The sequence below is a fragment of the Plutella xylostella genome, chromosome 16 (assembly GCF_932276165.1).
Source record: "Plutella xylostella chromosome 16, ilPluXylo3.1, whole genome shotgun sequence".
Taxonomy (NCBI): domain Eukaryota; kingdom Metazoa; phylum Arthropoda; class Insecta; order Lepidoptera; family Plutellidae; genus Plutella; species Plutella xylostella.
Genome location: NC_063996.1, coordinates 6,229,385 through 6,256,237, shown reverse-complemented (window position 1 = coordinate 6,256,237; position 26,853 = coordinate 6,229,385). Strand labels below are relative to the sequence as shown.

The window sequence follows — 26,853 nt, the reverse complement described above, 5'->3', positions numbered from 1 at the left end:
CTGCGACGTATCTCACGTCTTCGTCTTCACAACAAGCGAGCATCTTCACTACAATCCTTCAAAACTGCGGGTCTTCATCTCCAGACGGTCTTCGAACAGTCCTTCAAGTTCACCAGACGGAGGTGCCGCAGTGGTTAGAAGACACCACGAGGAGCGACTTCATCTCACAGTTTCCAGATTCTCCGCACAATCACATCATCACCCGGAGAAAGGTCTTCAAAAACAAGCCGTAACAGTGAGTCCGTTCCAATTCCTCATCTTCAATTCCTATTTCCATTTCTAAATCGTTTCCCAATTCAGAATTGCACCTATTTGGATCAAACATCGTGATCTCTTATCATAATTGGTGTAGGTACTTATTACTTATATCATCAAATCATCATCACTTATTTACATCTATATAGGTATATACCTAGGTAATCCCTTTTTCTCACGCTGTCTTATAACTTAATGCAGCTATCAGTAAACAAGTATACATAAGTACAAAGTTACAAAGACGCAGTTTACACATCACGTAACTGGTTTATCGAGTACATTCTTAGTGCCACGAACCACTGCACGGCGGCAGGTTCACTAATCAGTCAGTCGTATTTTCATAAAAAACATAATGAGTAATTGTGACGATCGTATAAAATTGCTTACCAGAAAGCGTGGTAGCATAAAAGCTAAGGTAACACAATTTAATCAATACCTAAACCTAGTTAAAAGTTGTGAATCGCTTAGTGAGCCACAAGTGTACGAACTCGAGTGCCGTTTACATAAAATAGACTCCTTATACAGTGATTACGATGTGTTGCAGACGGATCTGGAGACTCTGTCGGAGGTACCCGACGAGGCGTTCGGCGAGCGCGAGCAGTTCGAGCAGCTGTACTACCAGCTGGTGGCGGAGGCGCGCAGTCTGCTCAAGCGCAGCAGCCTGCCCGCGCTGCCGCCGCCTGCTGAGGAGGGGTCGGAGGCAGGCTCCAGTGCACCACACGGTTACAAGCACGACTTTGTCCGACTGCCGAAAATAAACCTACCATATTTCGATGGGTCAATCAATCAATGGCTGGAATTTCGAGATACGTATTTATCTTTGATACATAATAACAACAGCATTAATGATATTAACAAGTTTCACTATCTCAGAGCGTCATTAAAAAACACAGCTGCTCTTATCATTCAGAGCCTTGATTTCCGTGCCGAAAATTATGCAATTGCCTGGCAGCTTTTATCAGATCGTTATGATAACGAACGTTTGCTCATAAACAATCATCTTAACGACTTATTTAACGTTAAGCCTATTGCCTCAGAATCTAGCTCAGCTTTACGCAATATTATTGATTCTACCAATAAGAATTTACGTGCCTTAGCGTCCCTAGGTCAACCGACGGATCACTGGGATACTTTAATTATTCATATCATGTCTAACAAATTAGACTCCAACACAATGCGTCAGTGGGAAGAACAAAAGAACACAATGAATAGTTTTCCATCATTACAGCTGTTTTTAAAATTCATTAGTGATCGAGCTGATTTGTTAGATACCTTACATACTAATAAAACTAATAATAACACAATAACCTTTCAGAACAAAACTATACCTACAAAACACATTCAGAAAAATAACTACATTCAGAAATCACAACCTAATTCAATGATTTGCCCAATGTGTAAAAACAATCATTACCTTTTCACCTGTCAACAGTTTCGTAACCTATCGGTCATTGACCGCATTCAGCGCGTAAGCCAGTACCCAGTGTGTAAAAATTGTTTACGGCCGGGTCACGCGGACAGTAATTGCACTCTTACTCATTGCAAATATTGCAAATTAAAACACAACACACTTCTTCACAACCATTCATCTGACATTCCTAGCGATCATACTGTATCCCTCTCGACTAACATTGAGCCTGCCAGTACATCAAACTCACACAAACATGTGTTGCTATCCACAGCCATGGTGAAGGTGACTGCGCGTGATGGAAGCTTGCGCACTGCCCGTGTGTTACTTGATAATGGTAGCACCACCAACTACGTGACACAAGACTTGTTTAGTAAGCTGGAACTGGATGGACGTCACGTCAGCTCCACTGTGACAGGTATCAATGGTCAAACATCCTTTGCATCAGAATGTTGTGATCTTGTGATTGAATCTCACTCTGGTAATTACAAGACGAGCATAAATTGTCATATACTCCCCGTAATAAACAGCTGTCTACCGTCTTCGTACATACCTTTCGATAATATGAATATTCCTTCAGGAATAATACTGGCAGACCCTTCATTTAACATGCCTTCTGCTATTGACATTTTGGTAGGGGCTGAAGTTTTTTGGAACGTCATTGGTTCCAATGTAATGGACTTAAATAAACATGTTAAGCTACATGAATCAAAGTTAGGTTGGTTGTTATCTGGATGCATATACTCTAGTAGTCCGGCAGCTACAGCCTCTTGCTACTTCACCTCCAACGAAGAACAAAACTTAACCCGTTTTTGGGAGTTTGACTCAGTGTCTCCTAAGTACAGTTTGTCCGCCGACGAAAGGGCGTGTGAGTCACACTTTATAAAAAATACTGTGCGTGATGACGACGGTCGTTTTGTCGTCACAATACCGCTATCAGAATCACCAGACGTGTTGGGAGATTCATACTCAACAGCTAAATGTCGTTTTTTAGGCTTGGAGCGCAGGTTCGAGCGAGATCCAGACTACAAAAAGAAGTACTGTCAGTTCATAAATGAATATATTTCATTAGGTCACATGACCCCAGTTCAACATAATTATTCCAATAATAATAACTACATTCCGCATCACGGAATAATTAAAGAGTCCAGCCTTACAACAAAGTTACGAGTGGTCTTTGATGCCTCTGCCGTAACATCAACCGGAAAATCGTTTAATGACATACAAATAGTTGGACCGACTGTACAAGACGACCTCTTTTCAATACTTCTTAGGTTTCGTCAACATAAATATGCAGTTTCAAGTGACATTGAAAAAATGTATAGGGCGGTATTTGTTACTCCGTCACAACGTTCATTACAACAAATTTTATTTCGATTCAACTCAAACGAACCGATTCAAAATTACACCTTGAATACAATTTCATATGGTACGTCATCCGGTCCGTACCTAGCTACGAGGTGTTTAGTTTCCCTCGCCGATCAGTGTGATAATACCGATGGTGCGCGTGCTATACAGCATGATTTTTATATAGACGATTTTATAAGCGGTGGTGACAGCATACCGGAAGTAGTCGATATGTGCAAGTCCGTCATTCAAACATTAATGTCCGCTAAATTTAATTTGCGTAAGTGGCAGTCGAATTGCCCAGAAATTTTAAATTTAATAAATTCATTAAATTGTGATGACAATCATTTTATGAATCTTTCCGAAGCCTTACCTTCTAAGACATTAGGTCTATATTGGAATTCTAATTTAGACATCTTAACCTTTTCGGTTTCTATTTGTGCACCCAAAAAACTTACAAAACGACACATATTGTCGGTCATTAGTCAGATTTTTGATCCCTTAGGACTGGTTGGTCCATGCATAGTAACAGCTAAAATGATAATACAAAAAATATGGATCCATAAATGTGGCTGGGATGATATAGTACCAGCTGATATTCAGAAATCTTTTCTAGACTTTGTAAAATCATTGTCACATTTAAATAAAACTTCCATTCCTCGTTGGGTATCCTCAGATGCGGCTGTTGACATACAGTTACATACATTCTCAGACTCGTCGGAGCGCGCGTACGGCGCGTGTGTGTACGTCAGGACGGTGGACAGAGAGGGGCAGGTTTGCGTTCGTCTTCTAACTTCAAAAAATAAAATATCTCCATTAAAGGCAGCTACCATTCCGCGCCTGGAGCTATGCGGAGCTTTATTAGGCACTAGACTTGCTAGCAAGGTTCAAAGTTCCCTGACAATTCCTATAAATAACTGTTTTTACTGGTGTGATTCAACAATCGTACTAGCATGGTTGTCTACATCGCCCAGCGTCTTAAAGCAGTTTGTGAGGAACAGAGTTGGAGAGATTCAAGATGTTACCTGTAACTCACAGTGGAGCTACGTGCCCTCTAAACAAAACCCAGCGGACCTCGTCTCGAGAGGGGCTGGGGCTGACCAACTAAATGTTTCTTCGTTGTGGTGGTCAGGTCCAGAGTTCCTTCAACACAAAGAAATACAATATCCACAGATACCCAACTTACAACAAAATTCATTACCTGAAATATCTTTACATACACAAACCAACAACAATGATAAAACACAAAACATCATATCTATTCTAATACACAAGATTTCCTCATTCAACAAACTCATACGTATATACAGTTATATACAACGTTTTGTTTACAATACCAGACATAAACTTAATAAAAAACATGGCTATCTTTCATTTAGCGACTTACAAACATCAAAATATAACCTTATTCATATTGCTCAAATGGAAATGTTTCCTAAAGAGTATGACCTGTTAACGAGAAAGCAATCATTACCAAAAAATGGTAGGTTAACATCACTATCGCCTTTTCTTGATTCAAACAATTTAATTCGTGTCGGTGGGCGACTCAAGAATTCCTTTTACACTTTCGATACAAAACACCCCATTCTGCTCTGTTCCAAACACCATCTCACTCACTTAATATTTGAAATGTATCACTCAACATTATTACACGGTGGTCCGCAGTTACTATTGGCAAATATAAGGCACACTTATTGGGTTCTAGGTGGAAGAAACCTGGCAAAAAAGATATTGCATAAATGTATGCGTTGCGCTAGATTCAGGCCTAAGTACATCCAGCCTATAATGGCCGACTTGCCAACTGATAGGACAAACTTAGAATTTCCTTTGGAATTTCATTTGGAATTGACTATGCCGGACCAGTGATGATTGCCAATCGAAAGGGTAGAGGATGCACATTATTGAAATCATATATTTTAATATGTGTCTGTTTTGCAGTTAAGGCCGTGCACCTGGAGCTTGTCACCGATCTGTCTAAGGAAGCATTCTTGGCTGCGCTGGCTCGCTTCACGGCTCGTCGGGGTAAACCCCGCTGTATCCATGCCGACAATAGTACTACCTTTGTAGGCGGTTTTAATGAGCTTAATTCATTTTTATCAAATAATTCAGACGCAATTCAATCATCAATGAATGAACAAGGTATAGATTTTAAATTTATTCCTCCTTACTCACCTCACTTCGGAGGCCTGTGGGAATCTGCCGTTAAGTCGGTCAAACATCATCTCCGCCGTACCCTTGGTCTTGCTCACCTCACATACGAAGAGATGACCACATGTCTTATCCAAATAGAGGCCATTTTGAATTCGAGACCTTTAGTCCCCATTTCTTCTGATCCATCAGATCTTTCCTGCCTAACCCCCGCCCACTTCCTGATTGGACGGCCACTGTTATCGGTACCGCACAATGTCATTGACGACAATGCAAACATCAGCCGGCTTCAGAGATTCCAAAGGGTTGAGGCTCTAAAACAACACTTCTGGCGTAGATTCTCTAACGAATATGTATGTTCCTTACAACAGAGATCCAAATGGAGAAGCTCCAGAGGCCAGCTGCAAGAAGGAGACCTGGTTCTACTGAAGGACGCCTCACAACCTCCACTCCTATGGCTCATGGGACGCGTCACTGCCATCGAACCATCCAGCGACGGCCTTGCAAGAATTGTCCAAGTCAACACGCGAAAAGGACTGTTACGCCGAGCATATCAAAACTTGTGCTTACTACCTAAAAATTAGATTTTGACTTTGTCAACGCCGGGGAGTGTTTCGTTTTAATAATTAATTTAGTATATTCATTCAGTAGATTCATTCAGTAGATTCATTCAATCGTTCATTCATGTATTCATTCATTCAATTTACATCTATCATGGTGGCTAGCTCGATATTGTGACCTTACAATAAACCTCTGTTTAAAGTCTAAATTCTTTAATATCAGCAACCTATCCTTACGAAGATACAGTCCACAATCACACTGACAAAATATGAAACTGAGGTAAGTACCAGTATGATTTATATTTCAACCAACCACCTCACCAATCAACAAGTAATTACATTTACTGCCACTGTTGCTTTAACTTTTTTTAGTCGATTTTCAAAATGAAGTCTAACTATTCAACATAATTATGCCTTTATTTGATCTTTTGTTAAATTCAATGATTTTGGAATGAAGTAGATAATGCTACATTATTACTTATATTTATTTATTAACATACACATATTGGTACATATCATATACCTAATTAACAATATACAACACCACATAAGCCTTCGAAGGTTTGTGTGTGATGCGATTTTAATCTACCATACAAGTTATTTTTAGGTAATGATTAACGTAGTCATACAATATAAGTATTTGATAGATTAACGTGCATCACGTGCATGTTATAATTAGGTATGTAGGTATGCATGCTTTTTATTTTAGTGATATAAGTAACTAAAATCCTAGTAGGCAAACAGGAAACTTCACATCACCTGTAAGCATTGGGGTCAGCCAATCAATATAGTGTGTAATCTCAATTTAACAAAACGTCAATCCATACAAATTGATTATTTTTAGTACCTAACACTAAATCAATTTTTCACATTTTGTTGCAAGTTGCCCTAAATGAACTGAGACTTTTACAACTAAGTATAAATTAGGCGGTTCACACACTTCAGCTCCTCACCGCGTGGATTGCGGATTTCTCATAGTAAATTTCCGCGGGGTGAGGCGGTGGCAGTGTGTGTGGGTAAGCGGTTTTTCTATATAAACCGCCAATTTTGCATACAATGCCGCCACCAACTGCGGTGCACGGACAAGTGTGTGATCCGCTTTAGGGTGATGATTTGATGAGCAGCATAATGCAATGATTGAGTTGGAGATGTTCTGTAGGTATTCTATCAAAGTTCCTGTAAGTGGCTCTCTCGAGTGGAACCTTTGTACATATCCCCTTAATTTCAGCAGAGCTCAGTTAGTCTAGCTACATGTTCTGTATACAAATAAATATAACAGAATAATGACAACATAATTAAGTAAGTACTTATACGAACCAATCATATTTTGTTTTATCTAATCATATTCTACCTTATCTAATTTATTATTCCTGTTTCGGAGCTATGTTAGGGTTTCCCAAACACTACACTGCGTAATGTTCAATGTATTTAAAAAAAGTTTTTACCTACATAGATTCTGCAAATACTGACCCACATAACTTCACATAATGTATATTACAAGAATAAATTTAATTATTGACAAGTCAACATACCCTATCACCATCACGGAAAACTATACTTTACTTAACCCTAATATTAACGTGAATCGTGAATGTTTGTAAGTACATGATAAATTTACTTATCAATCATCAATCTCTTAAACGGGAATACGGCTGGTTATTTTTCTACGGAATCCACACGGGAAAACTTTAGCTGGCGGGAAAATCTATCCATGAATGAAGTCAGCAGGCACGAGTATGAGGCCCCATAGGTGCGTAGCGTCGTCGTTGTCATATATTTTTTATGACAGCTCCTTTGGTACGGATGACGCGACGCGACGCAGCGCAAGGGACCAATGGGGGCCTCAGCAAAGAAAAACAGTCTTTATCTGTGACAACGACTCGGGCCATTCCACCAGTGCGTAAAATCTTCTATCGTGTGACGTCTTGTCACAAACTGCTCATCATTGAGCAGCGTGCACAGACCACAGTAGGGGTCAGAGTCGGCGTGACTACCTCTGTTGGAGTAGGAGTAGTGGTTGTGCCATCGGAAGTAGTCGAAGTAGTCAGTCAGGTTGTGGATGAGGCGGTTCATTTCGGCTGCTATGTCAGCTGGCTTCAAGTCCATGGCGTTCAGGTATGTACCGTTTGGCAGGAACCTGAAAGGGATAAGACAATAATTGAAGATCCTCATTAAAAATACAATACAGATATTATTTGGCATGAATCAGGTAGGAAATGAGATGAGCGGTTGCTGCATTGGCCGTTTACACAGCGCGCGAGGCGCTCAATCACAAGCCGAGCCAAGCTCAACGCTTCTCGTAGTATCTGACGACAACGAGCAGGCTCGCCATCGGGTTAAGGTGGACGAAGAATGTATGGACAGCTTGGTCGCGTGGGCTCGAGTGGTGTCTGGTAGCGGGGTAACGCGCTGTGCCGCGCCAGGCGCGGCTCGGCTCAGCAGATCGTGATGTTGTGACCAATGAGTCGCCTCGCCTCGCCGTTAAGGCGAGCCAGATCTTCACGGACAGTTCGGCTCGCGCGGGCTCGCGCCACCCCGCACCGTTTAAAACCGCACGTTTAGTCTGACCCATAGAGCGTTCACCTTCTTTTGGCAAGGTGCCTTCCCGAATGGAATAGACTATACCACGTACCTTGTGTAGTTGGCAGCTCCGTACACGATCGGCACTGCGTTGTAGTTGAGAGCAGTCAGCAGCTTCTCCGTCACGTAGTCCTCATCGAAAGAGTTCTCGAACGACAAGTAGAAGTAGTAATCTTCATCGACCATCTTCTTGCACTTCTCTGCTTTACGCGTCGAGCACTTCAGCGGGCCACAGCGGCCGTACACGTCCACACTCAAACTGTACTTCTCCAGTTCAGATTGTAGCTGCCTCACATACTCCTCTCTGTTACTTCTGGAGTTGCAGTTGGACACGAACCAGGCCGCCGCCTTGCTCTTCTTCTGCAGCTTCGTCTTCAACTCTTCACTGATTGGAGTCATGTACTTCAGCTCCATCCAGTGCATCGCCACATTTGGACCAATTATGTTATTTTGGGTATCCCTGACCACTATGTACCCTTTCAAGTCTGAGTCTAGCTTGTACGTCCAGCTCATGTTGAAGTAATTGTTGTATTTGCTATGGCACAGCGGGTAGTACTGCGATGACTCCAGGCTCAGGAACGCGTAGATCTGCTCGGGTCTCCTGTGGGTTGGAAGTGGTTGGTTGGCGTGGTAGTTGAGTTGTGGTCCGGTAAAGACGACCACGTCAAACTGCGTGTAGTCAGAAAGATATTTCCGGTCTCCTGTCACGAAGCAGTTGGTAAACGGACATTTCCTGTTGATAAATCCTTGCTGACCCCTCGGGGGTCGCCTCAAGTACTCGAAAGGCGGAGTTTCGGCATCTGTCCACAGTAGTATGTATTTTAGTCGCGAGTCTTGTGTTGTCCGTTTGTTGGATAGATTGTTTAGTTGGTGATTCTCTGCGGTGGTTAGAAATTGTGCTTGGTATCTTCGGCTTTCAGGGTACAAGCATAGATTGGCCCTCAGATAGTATGTCACAAACAGAGCTGTTACTGTTACACACAGAAGTAAGACATTGAACACTATTTTGTTGCTGATAAAAGTCATTCCTACTAAACTCCGGCACATTTGGGTTTAGTAAACAAAACACAAAGCAGACTGACTCAATACGGAACTGATAATCATTTCGACATCACCACCTGTCCACACAAGTGAGTTTACCTGAAGTCCCATTAACACTGAACGGAATATAATTATACAGTCCCCATTATTTATACTGTACCTATTAAAGAAAATGCATATATAATTTAATATACCTAACTGCAACTGAGAGCGTTTACCTACTTCGTAATCTACCGTGTGATGTACAATACATTACACGTTTTAGGTAACTAGGTAGATTGCAGATTCTGACACAAAAGACAAACAAAAGTTTGTATACTTTAGGGCAATTATTTTTTCGATGACTAATATAAACATAATATTTTATAACTTCGTCTTATTTCTGCTATGAGTGGATTTTTGTATCATTTTAAATTTAAATTATGTTATAAGTACCCAAGTACAAGTTTACTTACATTATAAGGAAAATATTTTTTGGATAGGTATCTAGGAATAAATATAGAAAATATTTTCAAATTGAAACATTATTCTTTTATTATAATTTAATACATTTTACACAAACATATTTATATTCCATATACTTGTACTAGTATTTAGGTACATACGTAGAGACGGCAATGAGGTACAATACTCAAAATCAAAACAATTTTTAAAATTTTAGGTCATTTTGTATTTGCTCACGGCATCCTTCAAAGCCAAGTCCTTCTAAAAAAAATCAAGTAGGTGCTTAATATAGGTACCTAAATAAGTAAGTATGTAGAAGAATGTAAATACTTACATTCTTCTACATACTTACTTATTTTCCATACGGAAAATGCTAATAAAGAAAGTACGTAATTATGTTACCTATGTACGAACCATTGAGTATAGGTAGTTTGGGACAAATAAACCTGCCCTCTAAGATAGCATTGTCACTCTGATAGGGGTCACGTTTATTTATTTACAACTAGCTGTTCCCGCGAGCTTCGCTTCGCCTAAAAAAGTTTTCCCGTGGGAATTCCGGGATAAAAAGTAGCCTATGTTCTTTCTCAGGGTCTAGACCATATGTATACCAAATTTCATTCAAATCCGTTCAGTAGTTTTGGCGTGAAAGAGTAACAGACAGACAGACAGACAGACAGACACAGTTACTTTCGCATTTATAATATTAGTTAGGATTAGGATTAGGATTAGGATTAGGATTAACTGACATTAATTTTTCTTCTTACATATTTTATATTAGCCACTATGCTCGACTCGTCTCAACGTCGCCGGCAAATGACCCACAAAACTAACATAACTTCACTTATAATACAAGGATAGATACGGACTATCACAATTACGGCTAACTCTTCTAAGTATGTAATTAATAATAATATAAACGTGAAATTTTGTAAGTATAGATTCATATATTTGTCGGAAGCGGGGGTGGAGCAGGTGCACGCCCCTGGGGTGGCTGGGTGCGTAGTTTCCCTGGCTCTGGTAGTGGAAGCAAGTGACCGCAGGCTTCACTTTCAGAGCACGACTCAAGGCAACCATAAGCCGTGGGCCTTGCAGATTCTCGTCGTTAACGCACAGGTCCGCAGTCGACATCCAAGAACGTGCGTCGACATCGAATTTACTGGGATTGAAATCGGGTAACCTCAGCTCGGTCGACGACGAAGGTGTCTTTATAGCTCGAACAAGCGTCAGGAAATTCCGATTCTGTTGTTCTAGAAGCTTCTGCCATTTTTCGTCGTTCGTGTCGTGGTGTGAAGCACGTGGGGTGGCGTCTTCTGATCCCACTTCTGATGTCGGAAGCGGGGGTGGAGCAGACCCCACGTGCTTCACACCACGACACGAACGACGAAAAATGGCAGAAGCTTCTAGAACAACAGAATCGGAATTTCCTGACGCTTGTTCGAGCTATAAAGACACCTTCGTCGTCGACCGAGCTGAGGTTACCCGATTTCAATCCCAGTAAATTCGATGTCGACGCACGTTCTTGGATGTCGACTGCGGACCTGTGCGTTAACGACGAGAATCTGCAAGGCCCACGGCTTATGGTTGCCTTGAGTCGTGCTCTGAAAGTGAAGCCTGCGGTCACTTGCTTCCACTACCAGAGCCAGGGAAACTACGCACCCAGCCACCCCAGGGGCGTGCACCTGCTCCACCCCCGCTTCCGACATCAGATGTGGGATCAGAAGACGCCACCCCACGTGCTTCACACCACGACACGAACGACGAAAAATGGCAGAAGCTTCTAGAACAACAGAATCGGAATTTCCTGACGCTTGTTCGAGCTATAAAGACACCTTCGTCGTCGACCGAGCTGAGGTTACCCGATTTCAATCCCAGTAAATTCGATGTCGACGCACGTTCTTGGATGTCGACTGCGGACCTGTGCGTTAACGACGAGAATCTGCAAGGCCCACGGCTTATGGTTGCCTTGAGTCGTGCTCTGAAAGTGAAGCCTGCGGTCACTTGCTTCCACTACCAGAGCCAGGGAAACTACGCACCCAGCCACCCCAGGGGCGTGCACCTGCTCCACCCCCGCTTCCGACATATTTATTACTCTTACGGGAAAACGGGTGGCTTTTCAACCCGAAATTCCCACGGTAAAACCTTTTCAGGCAAAACGAAGTTCGCAGAAAAATTAATCCATGAGACAAACAGGTAGTAAAAACAGTCTTTTAACTATGACACCGACTTGGGCCGTTCCACCAGCGCGTAAAATCTTCTATCGTGTGACGTCTTGTCACAAACTTCTCATCATTGAGCAGCGTGCACAGACCGCAGTAAGGATCAGAGTCAGCGTGACTACCTCTGCTAGAGACGGAGTAGTGGTTGTGCCATCGGAAGTAGTCGAAGTAGTCAGTCAGGTTGTGGATGAGGCGGTTCATTTCGGCTGCTATGTCAGCTGGCTTTAGGTCCATGGCGTTCAGGTATGTGCCGTTTGGCAGGAACCTGAATGGGAAAATTTATTGTTGTTGGCATGAATGAGGTAGGAAACGAGATGCGCAGTAGCTCCATACAGGGTAAGAGATATCATTAAGTAACACAGTAACACAAACCAATGAATTTAAATGAATGATACCTTGTGTAGTTGGCAGCTCCGTACACGATCGGCACCGCGTTGTAGTTGAGAGCAGTCAGCAGCTTCTCCGTCACGTAGTCCTCATCGAAGGAGTTCTCGAACGACAAGTAAAAGTAATAATCATCATCGACCATCTTCTTGCACTTCTCCTCTTCACGCGTCGAGCACTTCAGCGGGCCACAGCGGCCGTACACGTCCACACTCAAACTGTACTTCTCCAGTTCAGATTGTAGCTGCCTGACATACTCCCCTCTGTTGCTTCTGGAGTTGCAGTTGGAGACGAACCAGGCCGCCGCCTTGCTCTTCCTCTGCAGCTTCGTCTTCAACTCCTCACTGATCGAAGTCATGTCCTTCAGCTCCATCCAGTGCATCGCCACATTTGGACCAATTATGTTATTTTGAGTATCTCTAACCACTATGTACCAATTCAAGTCTGAGTCTAGCTTGTACGTCCATGTCATGTTGAAGTAATTGTTGTATTTGCCATCGCACAGCGGGTAGTAGTGCGATGACTCCAGGCTTACGAACGCGTAGATCTGCTCGGGTCGCCTGAAGGTGGGCAGTGGTCTGTTGGCTTGGTAGTTGAGTTGTGGTCCGGCGAAGGCGACCACGTCAAACTGCGTGTAGTTCGGGAAGTAGTTCCGGTCCCCTGTCACGAAGCAGTTGGTGAACGGGCATTTCCTGTCGATAAACCCTTGCTGACCCTCCCCCAAGTACTCGAAAGGCACTGTTTTGGGATCTGTCCACAGCAGTATGTATTTAAGTTGTGAGTCTTGCGTTGTTGATTGGTTGGCTGGGTTGGTTGGTTGCTGTTTCTCTGTGGTAGTTAGAAGTTCTGCGTCATATTTTCGGCTTTCAGGGTACAAGTATAGAGTGGCCCTCAGATAGTAGGTCAGAAACAGAGCTGGTACACACAGAAGTAGGACATTGAACACTATTTTGTTGCTGATAAAAGTCATTCCTGCTAAACGAACTCCGGTACATTTGGGTTTAGTAAACAAAACACAAAGCTAACACAATAATTTTCGGAACTGATTATGATTTCATCATCACCTGTCCACACAAGTGTTACCTGAAGTATCGTAACTATACACTGAACGGCTTGACGTGGACAATCGCGGATAACCTTCGCGCTGAATTTAATCATACCAATCCAATGGTGTTACGTTATCTTATCAACTACATATAAGTACTCTTTATTGGTAAACCAAAAATAATCATTAAAATATGTTAAAATAGTAGGGTGCGGTGTAAAAATGATATTAAGGCTGTCACTCAAGCCAGAAGAAAATCAGAATCTGTCAAATCTAGTGAGGGGAGGTTGAGGTATGCGGGGCGTTCTACGGACAATGACATGAAATTTCAACATAGTACTCGAAAACATAAAAGTGAAGACATGCCACTTTGTTAAAAATATACTAAGTACTAATCTTCGAAGTGGAACTTCGATGGTACTAATATCCTATTGTTTTGTACGTGATACGAGAACATTTATTTTTAATTGAAAGTACTTTTAATATTTAATATACTTACTTACCTACCTAATCAATTATATGTAAGTATAGCTGAAGCTGACATGGGAGCTGAGTTTAAATTGTACAGGGCCTCTGTAGCGTGCATTGTTAATCGTCTAGCAATTAATAAAAGTGCAGTTAAAACAAATAATCAACATATTATTATAATTCAAGCGTATGATACAGTCCCGCTTCGCTTCATTCTAGGGCATGCAATACCGTAATACCGGTATCCGTAATACCGGGATCCCGGACAAAATTCCCGCTTTTTTCAATCCCGGTATTGAAAGTTAATACCGGTATTGAAGTAATACCGGAATCGGACTTTTTTAGACTATAAATAAAGCGATTAAGATTTAGTTAGCCTTGTGTTCCTATATACTGTGAAAGCGCACTTTTTCCATGCGTAAACCGGCACCGGATGTAAAAAAATAATTTATTCTAAAATTTAAACTCTAAATCTTAATTCTCGTAAAAATCTACAACAAAATACAGAATATGATTGCATTTTCTTGTTTTATTTTGATGTTTACGACCTTTAAACACAGTATATGCCATTTATAACAAGGAATTCTAATACCGGTATTAATACCGGGATCCCGGTATTGAGTTGTAATACCGGAACTCAATACCGGTATTGAAAATTGTTCCGGTATTGCATGCCCTACTTCATTCTGAACAACTTTACTTCTACGACTTTTGGAAAAAAAAAAAAAAAAAACAAGTCAAGAATATTTTATTGCTGTCAAAGTACAAACGTACCTAACAAAATACATATCAAAATCATAAATGTATGTAGTATACAAGAAAATAAAGCGTGTTAGTGAGATAATTAAGTAATACCATCAATAAAAAATTATTATTATTATTAATTATTTCTATGCTCGGATTCCTTATTCCAAGATTTCCAAGGAAAAACTAATTTCGCAACACACCCCCTCGCGGCAACGCGCGGCGCGCGCTAAAATGAAAAAAAAAACACTTATTGCACCTATGGTTTATAATTTTAAAATTTTCATCACTAATACATGTACCTATTTGTTTTCGAAAATAATTCTTTAAAACTGGATATTTTCCTTTGTAAATTAAAAGTACTTAATTAAGATAGTATAAATTATAGTTTTTTGTCTTATTTCAAAGTATATTCTGTAAATATTTTTTTTCTTATTGAGTTAGTTTAGTTTGTGTTTATTAGGTCCCTAAGTACAAATTTTAAATAAAAAAATACAAGAACAAAATATAAAATGCCAAAACGCTAAAGTAAAACAAGAATGAAGCAAGGAAAACAATTGTAAGTACATCTTCTCTCTTTGTATCAGTTACGGTTTTTGTCAGTTAAGTTTTTCAATCATCAGCCCGTAATCGACCACTGCTGGGCATAGGCCTTTCCCAAGGAGCGCCACAACAGCCAGTCCTCGGCCATCCTCACCCAGCCACTACCGGCCAGCGAGCCGGAGGGCGACCCACGCTACGTTTGCCTGTTCCTCCGTGATTATGATGATCGGTGAAACTGATGATGAAGTCCAGAGTTTACCTCTGTGATATAGTAATTAAAGGCAAATATAACATCAAAAGACAAATATAATGTTAGTGACGTCCTCCATTTAATTAATTTTATTATTTTAAGGATGGAGAAAAAACATGGCTGCCCATCTACTGTGGCGGTAGCGCCTCGCCAATCAGAAGATGAAAATGATGAGTATGTTACTACTTATTTTATGTTTAGGTCGCAAACCATGCATTATGTATTTTGACGTTCTCAAGTTGGTAGATAGCCCAGGTACCCACCCCCTACCCACTAGGTAGGTTACCGACATCAAAATTCATACTGTTGACCTACAACTCAGTATGAACTTTGAAACTAATATAAACTTACTTACTATAAATATAGAAAAAAAAGCGATTCAATTTTTCGTAGCGTGTCGGTGAAAAACACTACAGCTGGACTTGGGTTCTTCACGGTGGTTACTGGTTAGGTAAATTGTTTCTTAATCCAGTCTGATTATCTGTCACCCTATTAGTCGCTGACTGCGACAAGGTTATAATAAAATGTGTTTGACATTACTTCAAAAATACATATAACTTTAATAAAATTCTGACAAATAAGTTGTAGACGCGTCTTGTATATAGGGCCACAAACTTATCTGTTCCGGTGACAGTTCATGTAAATCTCTTAATGCTTAAGCCCCATCCACACGCTTGCTGTTTGTCACAAACACGGCAAACAGCAAACAAAGTCACAAACACCAAACACAATCACCGAACACAAACAGCCATCCACATGCTCGGCGAACGCTCATAACATTCCGAACCGGCAAACACGGCGGACGACGAGCTATTACTTTCGGGTTGTCATATTTTTATTATATAAATTAAAGCAAGAGAAAGAAAAAAGGAAAATAAGAAGAAAGCAAAGACGATGGTGGGATAATAATAATAATTTTAAAAAAAAACTGACTTCTTCTTTTTAATTATTATTTTATTTTATAGTTTTTAGTTTATTTGCAATAATTTTTAATCAAAAGTAAGATGCAAATGATACCAAAAAGTCCTACTAATCAATACGAATCATTGCTATATACCGTTGAGGAGTTCCCTTGACTGCCTTCCGTTTCCATCATCAGATCAGCTCAAGGTCACCATCATATTTTTTGTTATAAGAACTATATTTATAAGACGACCGAATGGCGTAGTGGTTAGTGACCCTGACTACTGAGCCGATGGTCCCGGGTTCGATTCCCGGCTGGGGCAGATATTTGTTTAAACACAGATATTTGTTCTCGGGTCTTGGATGTGCCCGTAAAATGGCAATAGGCCCGCCCCCTATTACATTGGAACTAACATAACACTCTGGCGAAAAGTGGGTGCAGCAATGCACCTCTGCCTACCCCGCAAGGGAGTACATTAGTACAAGGCGTGAGTGCGTGTTTTTTTTTTATATTTATGTTCTTAATTTCATTAGAATCGGTTAATATGTGTCCAAAATGTAAATTCATACCCTGTTTTTACCCCTTTACCCACCCTTGGGGTGAGATAAAATTCTGAAAAAAAAAATGGGACCACCTGGGAGCTCAACCCAATACAACAAAAAAAGAATTTTCAAAATCGGTTCATAAACGGCGGAGTAATCGGTGAACATACATAAAAAAAAATGCGCGCCAACGAAAAAGTGTAGCAAGTTGATACGTCCGCCTCCCGCAATGCTAGCGCGCATACTGATCGCTGCCAGACGTGTGGATACGTAGCGAACTGTTTGCCGAACATCCTTTGATCTGGCAAGAAAAACCGACACCGATGCCGAACACTGGCGAACACAAAAACAAACAGGCAAACAACGACAAACACCCATCCACACGTCAGTGTTTGCTGTTTGCTGTTTGCCATTGTTCGCCGAGCGTGTGGATGGGGTATTATATTTCTTATTTCTATAAGATTTAAAGTTTGCCCATAGTGCTAATTTGCCCTTGCGGTTTTAATAAATCCTTCTAATCTATATCAATATATAATTAATTGGTCAGTAATGAGAAATAGATAAATTTAGTTCGCTCTCACCGGAACAGATAAATTTGTGTCACTGTACATACCTATATGCAATGATTTATGGCAAGAGACTTTTTTTTATTTTTACTTTACCTATTTCTCTAACAAGAAGATAAGCCTGTGCAATAAATAAGAGAAAGCAATTATTTTAGGACAAAAAAGAACATCTCTCGTAATTTTTGACAGATACAAACAGCATTTTTTATGGCAAACATTGAATATTTTATTTCATTTTAAGGTCGAAGAGGAGACGTATTCAAATTACAGCAACGTGTTCAACCTTTCCATCAAAGCACGAAGAGCATGAAAATGTTAAGTGAGTATTAAAAACGCGTAAGTTATAAATTTATTTACATACCTAATTATCAATAAACTAGCTGCCTTAAAAAGTTATCCCGTGGGAATTCCGCGATAAAAAGTACCCTATGTGTTAATCCAGGGTGTCAGCTAACTCCATACCAAATTTCATTTAAATCGGTTAAGCCGTTTCGACGTGAAGAAGTAACAAACATACACACATACGTACGTACACACACACATACTCACCAACTTTCGCCAAATAATATTAGTAGGATTATCTAACAATTTATCATGGAGGCATTTTTCACAGGCATTCGAAGTCACCGAGTCAATTATTAGAAGGCTCTACAAATGAAGAAAATAATATGTTACTGGTAAAAAAAATATTTTTATGATTTTAAATGTGGTGTTGCAAAAGTGTCATTCTTAACAAAGTTTTGTTCTACGTAATTTGTAAATAAGTGAAATACAAAATAACTCTTAATGAAAAAAGCCACGTGACCAACAAAGTTTGTATGGAAACGCACCTTTTTCCGTTAATTTCAATATTGTTATGACTGACCCCCAAACTCATTTGGGCTTACTATATTTATATTTCTGAAACGCTGTATAAGTGTAATATATCAACCATGATGCCGAAACTACATGTGCAGCATGGTATTATCTAAGCCCGAAACTAAAATCAGAATTTGGAAATTCACAAAAAAAACGTGACCAACAAAGTTTCTATGAAAATTTAATATTTTTTTTCGCGAATTTTGAAATTCTGATTTCAGTTTCGGGCTTAGATATACCATGCTGCACATGTAGGTTTCGGCTTAGTATACCCTTTTTGCAACACCTTGTATACTGCATTCATTCATATTTGGCACAAAAGGTAAACAATCTTTGTGTATATTTTTAACTGACTGAATGGCGTAGTGGTTAGTGACCTTGACTACTGAGCCGAAGGTCCCGGGTTCGATTCCCGGCTGGGGCAGATATTTGTTTAAACACAGATATTTGTTCTCGGGTCTTGGATGTGCCCGTAAAATGGCAATAGGCTCGCCCCCTATTACATTGGGACTTAAAACAACACTGGCGAAAAGTGGGTGCAGCAATGCACCTCTGCCTACCCCGCATGGGCGTACATTAGTACAAGGCGTTAGTGTATGTTTTTTTTTTTTTATGAAAAATAACTTATACTATTAATATTTAAAAAAGACACACAAGATGTTTAATTTTCGTGCCAAGTATGAATGAATGCAGTTTAATTACCTATCTAATATAAATTTTGCTATTTATCCTTGACAATAATTTTACTACATTGTGTACCAAAGTACCAATATATCAAACGTCATATATTATAATAGCAACATTTTTTATTGCAGAATTGTGAAGTAGACGACTTGGATGAAGAACTTGTAATTGAAAAAGAAATAACGGAAAAAATTAAAACACCTACAGGGAAGCGAATTATGGATATCGGCTTCTTTTTTGAGCAACTTAAGACTATTGGTAGTCATGGGGCAATGAACTGTGGAATTGAATCCCTAGACCTAATAGGAGAAAAACGAATTGGATTCCACTCTAAATTTACTTTTCAATGCAAAATGTGCAATCAAAAATTTTGCATAGAAAATGTTTTAAACCAGTTCGACATTAACGTTGCTGCGGTGGCAGGCACTGTAAGCATCGGTTGTGGCTTTTCTCAACTAAAAGAATTTTCTTCAGCTTTAGATTTGCCCCCACTGTCGCAACAAATATACCAAAAGTACCATGACGTTGTTTCTAACAACTGGGAAAAGGAACTGGCTATATCCATGGCTGAAGCTGCTGCAGAAGAAAAGGCAATAGCCATTAAAGAAGGAAAGGTCATTAAAGATGGCATACCGCTTATTGATGTCATAACTGATGGATGCTGGAGTAAGCGGTCTTATAAGAAAAATTATTCTGCACTATCAGGAGCAGCTGCTATTATAGGAAAAAACACTGGAAAATTTTTGTTTCTTGGTGTGAAAAATAAATATTGTAGCATATGCGTCACGGATGAGAAAAATCAAGTTGTCAGACCACACCAGTGCTACAAAAATTACACAGGCACTTCAACTGGTATGGAATCGACTATTATTGTTGAGGGTTTCAAGTCGTCCTTAGACATGTATGGTCTTATTTACGCTCGTATTATTTCCGATGGAGATTCAAGCACATATTCGAAAATTCTTGAAGCCAGACCTTATCCGAATAATACGGTAGAGAAAATAGAATGCCGAAATCATCTGCTTCGGAATTTTTGTAACAAACTCGTAGCCTTGGCCACTGATACAAAATTCCCTCTTTTTTTTTTTTTTTTTTTTAATCTTTTATTTTTATAGAAAGCTTGGTACTAACAAAGGAAGACCATGTCGCCTTCATCGGAACATAACACATAGGATAACGATAATAAAAAACTATTTTACTTAACTCTAGGTTACAACTTCTGTAAAATTAACATATACCTAGGTATTACATTCAGAAACTTAAAAACTAAAAGGAACTCTTTATCTGGTTTTAAGGCCCAGTTGCACCATTTTAACAATTGCTCGTGCCTCATCAAAATTCCCTCTTAAATACAGGAAGTGTCTTAATAAGAAAAGAATAATGTGGATGAGATCGGCCGTTTGTAAGTGCATTTCTTATTATACGACATGCAAGGAAAATGTAGATTTCTGCACTAACAAATTGTTTGATGACATTCAAACTATTCACTTGCATGTGTTTGGAAACCATGCAAAGTGTAAAAATCATGTTTGCCAAGCCAAAGATGATGGTAAAGATGTGCCATCCGACTTTTATACCAGCTCATTATGGCAAAAAAATTGTTTTATTGTCAACAGTTTGGCAGGGCATTCCCGCAGCTTAGCCCAAAATGTGGACAGCAATATAGTAGAAAGCTTCCACAGTGTTATTGCTAAATTTGTCGGAGGGAAACGAGTTAACTTTTGCACGCGCCGAGGATACCTAACTCGTTGTACTGCATCAGCGATTTCGTTCAACACAAAACGAAATCCAGTAAATGTAATGATGGAAAAAATTAACAAAAATCAACCACAGGGACGTCTACAATCCCTTGAAACAACAAGGAAAAGATGAAAAATTATGAGAAAAAAAGTCGATAAAAAACGACGATTTCAAACGATTTGCAAGATAGAAGATAGTAAAAATTATGGGGAAAATAGTGTGAGACCAGACGTACCCGAAGATATGCTTGATGATATGAAATCGAATTTCTTGGAAAGCATACAAAAGTCACAGGAGCAAAGACATGAGATTGAACAAAAAACCATTTTACAAAGTAGTTCTGGAGAATGGCTTGAACTTCGACGCACGATGCTCACAGCATCAAATTTCGGAAAAATTTGCAAAATGAGACCAGAAACTAGTTGCGCTAACACAGTAAAACAGCTACTATATAAGGGATCTGTTCAAGCGGAACCACTCCAACATGGAAAAGAGCATGAACAAATGGCCCTTGCACAATTGTCCAAACAAGAAGGCATAGATATCAAACCATGCGGACTCTTTATTGATTCAGAAGTACCATATTTAGGGGCAACACCTGACGGAATAAGTGGCGAAGATGTGGTTGTAGAAGTTAAGTGTCCCATAACCGCCTATAGAATAGGTCTAGAAGAGGCCATAAAGGAAAAGAAAGTTAACTTCTAGGTTACAGATAAAGATGGAAATTTAGGGATTAACTTGAGCCACAATTGGTATTACCAAATTCAAGGCCAACTACACGTTACAAAAAGAAAAAAATGTCTATTTGGAGTTTGGTTTAATGAACACAAACCCTTAAAAACGGAATGGATAAATGTTGACCATGATTTTTTCGAAAAAAAAAATGAAAACAAAGTTGTGCAATTTTTATTTAAATTGTATATTACCGGAACTTTTAGATCCTTGACACACAAGAAACTTAGAAATAAGAAACCCTAAGTATATTGAATATGCAATTGAAAAAGCCGCAAAAAAAAGGTTAAGACCGATAAATAAGCTTAAAGGATATGGAAATAATTGTATACAAACAAAAAACCCGACTGCACGCTAAAAAGATGAAAACAAGCCCTAATGTTAATGGAAAGTATCGCAGGCGGGGACCAGCAGAGAGTTCACCATTTAGCTGAATGTTACTTAGATAGACCAGGTAGATGCCTTGTGTTGTGGTCAAGTTGTTCCCCGCCTGCGATACTTTCCATTAACATTAGGGCTTGTTTTCATCTTTTTAGCGTGCAGTCGGGTTTTTTGTTTGTTTACAATTATATTTTTTTATTTGTAACTTTTTAGTTGTTTTTATTTTATGAAATTTTATGTCAGTAGTCGGATTTAAGTTTGTGAACATTTTTTATTTCAATAATTTTGGTGGTGTGATTTAAATACCTACAATATGCATATTTTTGTAATGTGCTAATCAAGCCCTTTCATTTGATACCACACAAGGCATAGTTGGTTTTTTTTTTCTTTTTCGATCATCACTTTATGTCCTCTAGAGGGCGCTATATACATTTTAATGTAACGTCACATAGCCTATAACCATCGCGCAATCAATACGCTTCTAACGATACCTCATACATCAAAATCTATCAAGTAGTTTAGGCTACAGGAGGGAACAAAGAAACACACAAACATACATACATACAAACATACAATCGAAAAACATTACCCTCCTCCTTCGGCAGTCGGGTAAATACAGATAACGCATTTGACTTGAAGGAGACTTTATTTATTTACTTATACAATTTATTTTTTACTTATTTTAAATTTAATTATACCATTTTCTATTTCTTTCCTAATTGTTAATGCCTTTTTTGTCGCTAACAGTTCAAGAGTTTTTTTGTTCATTATATTTACATATTGAAGGGGTTCTGCTTGTATGGATAGCTAGATTTTTTTATTAATTGCTTGCCCTAAGTTGCACTTAAGCGTTTTTTTGCAAAGCTTGTTTAATCGTTTTGTTTTTTATATAATATTTTTTTCTTAAATTTTTAGCCGTAGTAAATTATTTTTTAACATCCTGTATAGTACAGAGTACTTACCAGGTCTTAAAATAAAAGTTTGACAAAATTTCATTTTTTTTCTTCTACAATACATTTTGTATTTCAGATATATTATGTACTTACTTACTTTTCAACACCCTGTATTGTTTAGCACACACAAACATTTAAGTAAAATAAACTTCAATTATTTGCATTAACCGATAACACCTATACCTACATAATTAAATTGCAATTATCCAATAAAAGTTTGACATTACATAGTTCAGTGCATTTTTTATTTAAAATATACCTATATTAATATCAACAGAAAATTAACTCCTAAGCACGAAGCGATAATGATCACCGTGGTATGAAGGGGTCGCGGCAGCCGGGGCGAACGCGACCTAACCTCCTTTGAATATTACGTACGTAGATATAGCCCTCAGAATATTAACAGGCTCGCGCTTTGGTATACTGCATTGACCTCATAGATCTTATTCGGAGAAGCTAATAAGTGTCATTGTCATTATTAATATTGCTTACCTTTAAGCCTCGTATTCACTAGGCGACAAATTGTCGCAGAACCTGTCTAGGCACATGTCGTCTACGTGTCGCCGCGACGTCGCGCTCTGTTCTGCGACGTCGCACGCGACTATACAGCGACATCTACGTGTCGCAGAACAGGTTCCGTGTTTTGGCTCGCGAGACAGAACTTCCTGCGACATCTGTCTAGCGACCAATGTTGCAGAGTGTGGACGCGTGCGCGACTTCTAGCACGCAGCACTAACTGCCACGACTTCCTCGGGCGACATGTCGGCGGAGACTGCTGGTGTGGACAAGCAACATGTATTACGACATGTTACCAAAATGTTCTGAGAACACGCACCGTAGATGTTCTGTAACAGTCTCAGAACTTGTGCCCTAGTGAATTCGAGGCTTTATCTATGCATCTGTAACTCTATAGTAAAAAATGTAAACAAATCCAAAAGCCGAAATGTTTTCTAAGAATTTTCGGCTTTTCTCCATCTAAAATGACCAGAAAATATACTTTTCATAGCAAATGCATATGTATTATAATATTTGTAGTCATCATTTGTTGATTTAATCAGTTTTTGTGAAATATTTGATAAAAAAATAAAATGGTGTGGGTATCGCTCCTAACAGGCCGCCACCAGGGCAATCTGGCGAAAGACAGTCTGGAAAAAAATAAGTATGGAACGCGTACGAAAAATAATGGCGAGCACCGCTCACAGAGTACTTTTTACGCTATCATAGACATCTTTTGCTTTTGTCATCTGTCAGTGTCAGTCAGTCAATCGTTTAGTTTGAAAAATAATTTTAAATCCAATGATTTCAAAAGGAAGGATAGGCCCTTCAGAACATTTTACTTCAACCTTCTTCATACAAGCAAAATAACTGTTATCTGTCATAATTTGTTTGAACTATGTCAGTGCCTAGCAACTATCTTGACGACGTAACCTTGTACGTGCGTTAATAATTTACCATCCCGGACATTGTTTTATTATTTGCAGGCGCCATATCAATAATTTAAGACAAATCCAACTACTAAAATTAAAACTGTTTTGGGCTGTAGACCTGTAGAGCTTCCCGTACAAATGCACTAAAAATCACGCTCCAAAACGTAAGTGTGTGCAACAAGAAAATGTTCTCGGAGGATAGTCAACAAAAATGACGTCCGCACAAGGTTACAGCGCGCGGCTATTGTAGACTTTGGTAGTAAAATAATTATCACTTTATAATGTGTTTATTACTTAATTTAATGGTAATTACCGATGATACGATATTCGATGTTTCTTTTTGATCTTCGTATAATGGTTTTTGCAGCCTTTCACAACACAACTACATATTTATCACAAGATTCACAAGACCATCTCTCGGCCACAGACAACTGTCGACTGAGGAGCATTGGCCCTAAAATTACGATTTTAGGGCCAACGCGCGGGTGCCATTTTTTTGAGTGGGAGGCCCTGTCCTTACGCTAGTAATATATATGTCAATGTTTAAATCATAAATAAATTAAGATTTAACAGTTATTTATATATTATGTAGTCTGAGCCTATCTGAAACCTAGTTAAACATTGTGAGATATGGCGTTTCGACTTTCTCCGTGTTCGGCATCATAAGGGTCACAGTGACAGTTAAATAAAGTCCATTTTTCTCTCCACCTTTAATTTGCAAGGTGCGGGTGCCTATATAAATAGAGTGAGTCACCCGCTCGCGCGTTTGATTTTTGAAGTGAACACTTCGGCAAAATGGCTCAATGTAGTCACGGTTCTCGTCGGCTTCGCTCCGACGGGGAAAAATATAATATTGAATTTGCGGAGTCCTCGCTACCGGGAGCTGTAGCGTGATGCGGACCAGGCGGCGCGGGGCCTGCCGGCTGCTGCGCACGCAGCCATTGCTGAGGATTTCGCAACGAAGGTTTGAGTTGATAAGCCGTGAGTAAAATGCTATTATTTACTGCTTTTAAAAGCTCAGCCACTGGTCATAATGCTCCGGCGCTTGGGGTTTTTATCCCACGCAGTAGGGTCCGATTCAATAGTCGTGGTGATGATTGATCACATATTCCGGTCCTACTAGTGGCGCTTGAGCTAGATACTTACATTAATGACCGCTTTAAGTAAAGCATATGTTAATTTTATACAGGAAAAAATAATAAAAATATATTTTTCTACCCTCAATTTCTAATATTTTTAGAAAACAGTTGATAAAAACTTTGCTATTACAATAATGCACTTGATTATAGCTTATGTAAGGCTTTACAAACAGGAGCTTTCCAGGACCGTCATAGGATTTTTTACAGGAAGCACGTGGCTCCGAGTTTCAGTATGTTGGGACATTGTGGCATGTGCGGCGAGTAATGTGATCCGCCGGTACCTACCCGCTGAGGGTAGGCAGGCCGATTCGGTGAAATTGAAGTTTCGTGTAACCTGCACCCGGCCCTGTGCTCCTGCGCTGGCCGCCGTCTCGTGGCACCTGCATCGCAGCGTACACCCGGCCCTGCGCTCCTGCCCTGGCCACCGGTTCGTGCCACCTGCATCACAGCATACACCCGGCCCTGTGCTCCTGCGCTGGCCGCCGTCTCGTGCCACCTGCATCGCAGCGTACACCCGGTCCTGGCCCTGGCCACCGGTTTGTGGTACCTGCATCGCTGAATAGACCCAGCCATGCACTCCTGCCCTGGCGGCTGTACACCCGGTCCTGGCCCTGGCCACCGGTTTGTGCTACCTGCATCGCTGCATAGACCCAGCCATGTACTCCTGCCCTGGCGGCTGTGTTGTCCCGCCTGCATCGCTGCGCACACCTGGCACTCCTGTTCTGGTTGCCAGATCCAAACGCCCCCTGTCTGGGAAGAGATTTTATGCTCAGCGGAACCACCTGCACTATTGCTAGCACGGTCATCATCATCATCAGCCATCATTATGAGTGACTTATTTAGAAGGTATCGAGTAACGTGCGCTATTCATCAGTGATTTTGGCATATGCAGACGAACGTTTACTGCCAAGGTTGATCATGTTAGCCATACAAGGGCACACCAACGAAGCCTGAGTAACCACCTGCAGTCGCCGTAGCCGCATCGGCATGGATGACGACAAATCGGGTAACGTGCACCGCTTCTAAAAGTGTTATAGCACTTCAATTTGATGCCTCCGCTGAGGTAAGGTATTCTATTAAAGCAGCTTTCTTCTGAACTGCCCAAAGTGACCTGTAGACAGCTCCTGGGGATAGTTGTGCAATCAATTTTTTATTTCGATGTCTCTGCTGAAGAAACTGTCTAATGCAGCTTTTGTTCTAAACTGCCTAAAGATCATTGGACTGCTCATGGGAATGGTGACGCACGGTAAGTACAGGAGCGTTACTCTATACTGATGAGAAACGAACGAACGAGATCGAGAGCTGTCGTGCAATCGGCACGTTTAATACATACAAACAGATAGAGCGGCTCGCGCCGCAGCGCACTGAAAGTTCGTTTTTCGTCATATAAAGTGACCCCCCAGACACTATCTTAAGTGTCATGACACATCGGCAGATTCCAGCTTTGAGTCTTTTCTTTTCTCGGCTGTGAGCAAAGTGAATCCCACCGGCGAG

The 26,853-nt window shown here is 40.1% G+C and overlaps 3 protein-coding genes and 1 long non-coding RNA gene across 4 annotated transcripts; 2 read left to right on the top strand and 2 right to left on the bottom strand.

Annotated features, from left to right (window-relative positions):
- The first annotated feature begins 241 nt into the window (after positions 1-241).
- LOC125488554 lies at positions 242-5,735 on the top strand. Its single transcript, XM_048626571.1, has 4 exons — positions 242-670; positions 800-977; positions 4,949-5,032; positions 5,530-5,735. The coding sequence occupies exons 1-4, from the start codon at positions 608-610 to the stop codon at positions 5,733-5,735; spliced, it is 531 nt and encodes a 176-aa protein (XP_048482528.1). The 5' UTR covers positions 242-607.
- Positions 5,736-6,945: 1,210 nt separating this feature from the next.
- Positions 6,946-10,396, bottom strand: LOC105386192 (alpha-(1,3)-fucosyltransferase C-like). The gene is made up of 3 exons (XM_048626543.1): positions 10,149-10,396; positions 8,351-10,112; positions 6,946-7,855 (listed from the first exon to the last, which is right to left on the bottom strand). Exons 2-3 carry the CDS (start codon positions 9,343-9,345, stop codon positions 7,582-7,584), a joined length of 1,269 nt encoding a protein of 422 aa, XP_048482500.1. The 5' UTR covers positions 9,346-10,112; positions 10,149-10,396; the 3' UTR covers positions 6,946-7,581.
- A 1,576-nt stretch (positions 10,397-11,972) lies between these two features.
- LOC105386194 (alpha-(1,3)-fucosyltransferase C) lies at positions 11,973-13,655 on the bottom strand. The gene is made up of 2 exons (XM_038118519.2): positions 12,395-13,655; positions 11,973-12,264 (listed from the first exon to the last, which is right to left on the bottom strand). The coding sequence occupies exons 1-2, from the start codon at positions 13,351-13,353 to the stop codon at positions 11,991-11,993; spliced, it is 1,233 nt and encodes a 410-aa protein (XP_037974447.2). The 5' UTR covers positions 13,354-13,655; the 3' UTR covers positions 11,973-11,990.
- A 1,519-nt stretch (positions 13,656-15,174) lies between these two features.
- LOC125489722 lies at positions 15,175-18,122 on the top strand. Its single transcript, XR_007267199.1, has 3 exons — positions 15,175-15,607; positions 17,687-17,764; positions 18,059-18,122. It is a non-coding gene; the product is annotated as an uncharacterized LOC125489722 (long non-coding RNA).
- Positions 18,123-26,853: the final 8,731 nt, after the last annotated feature.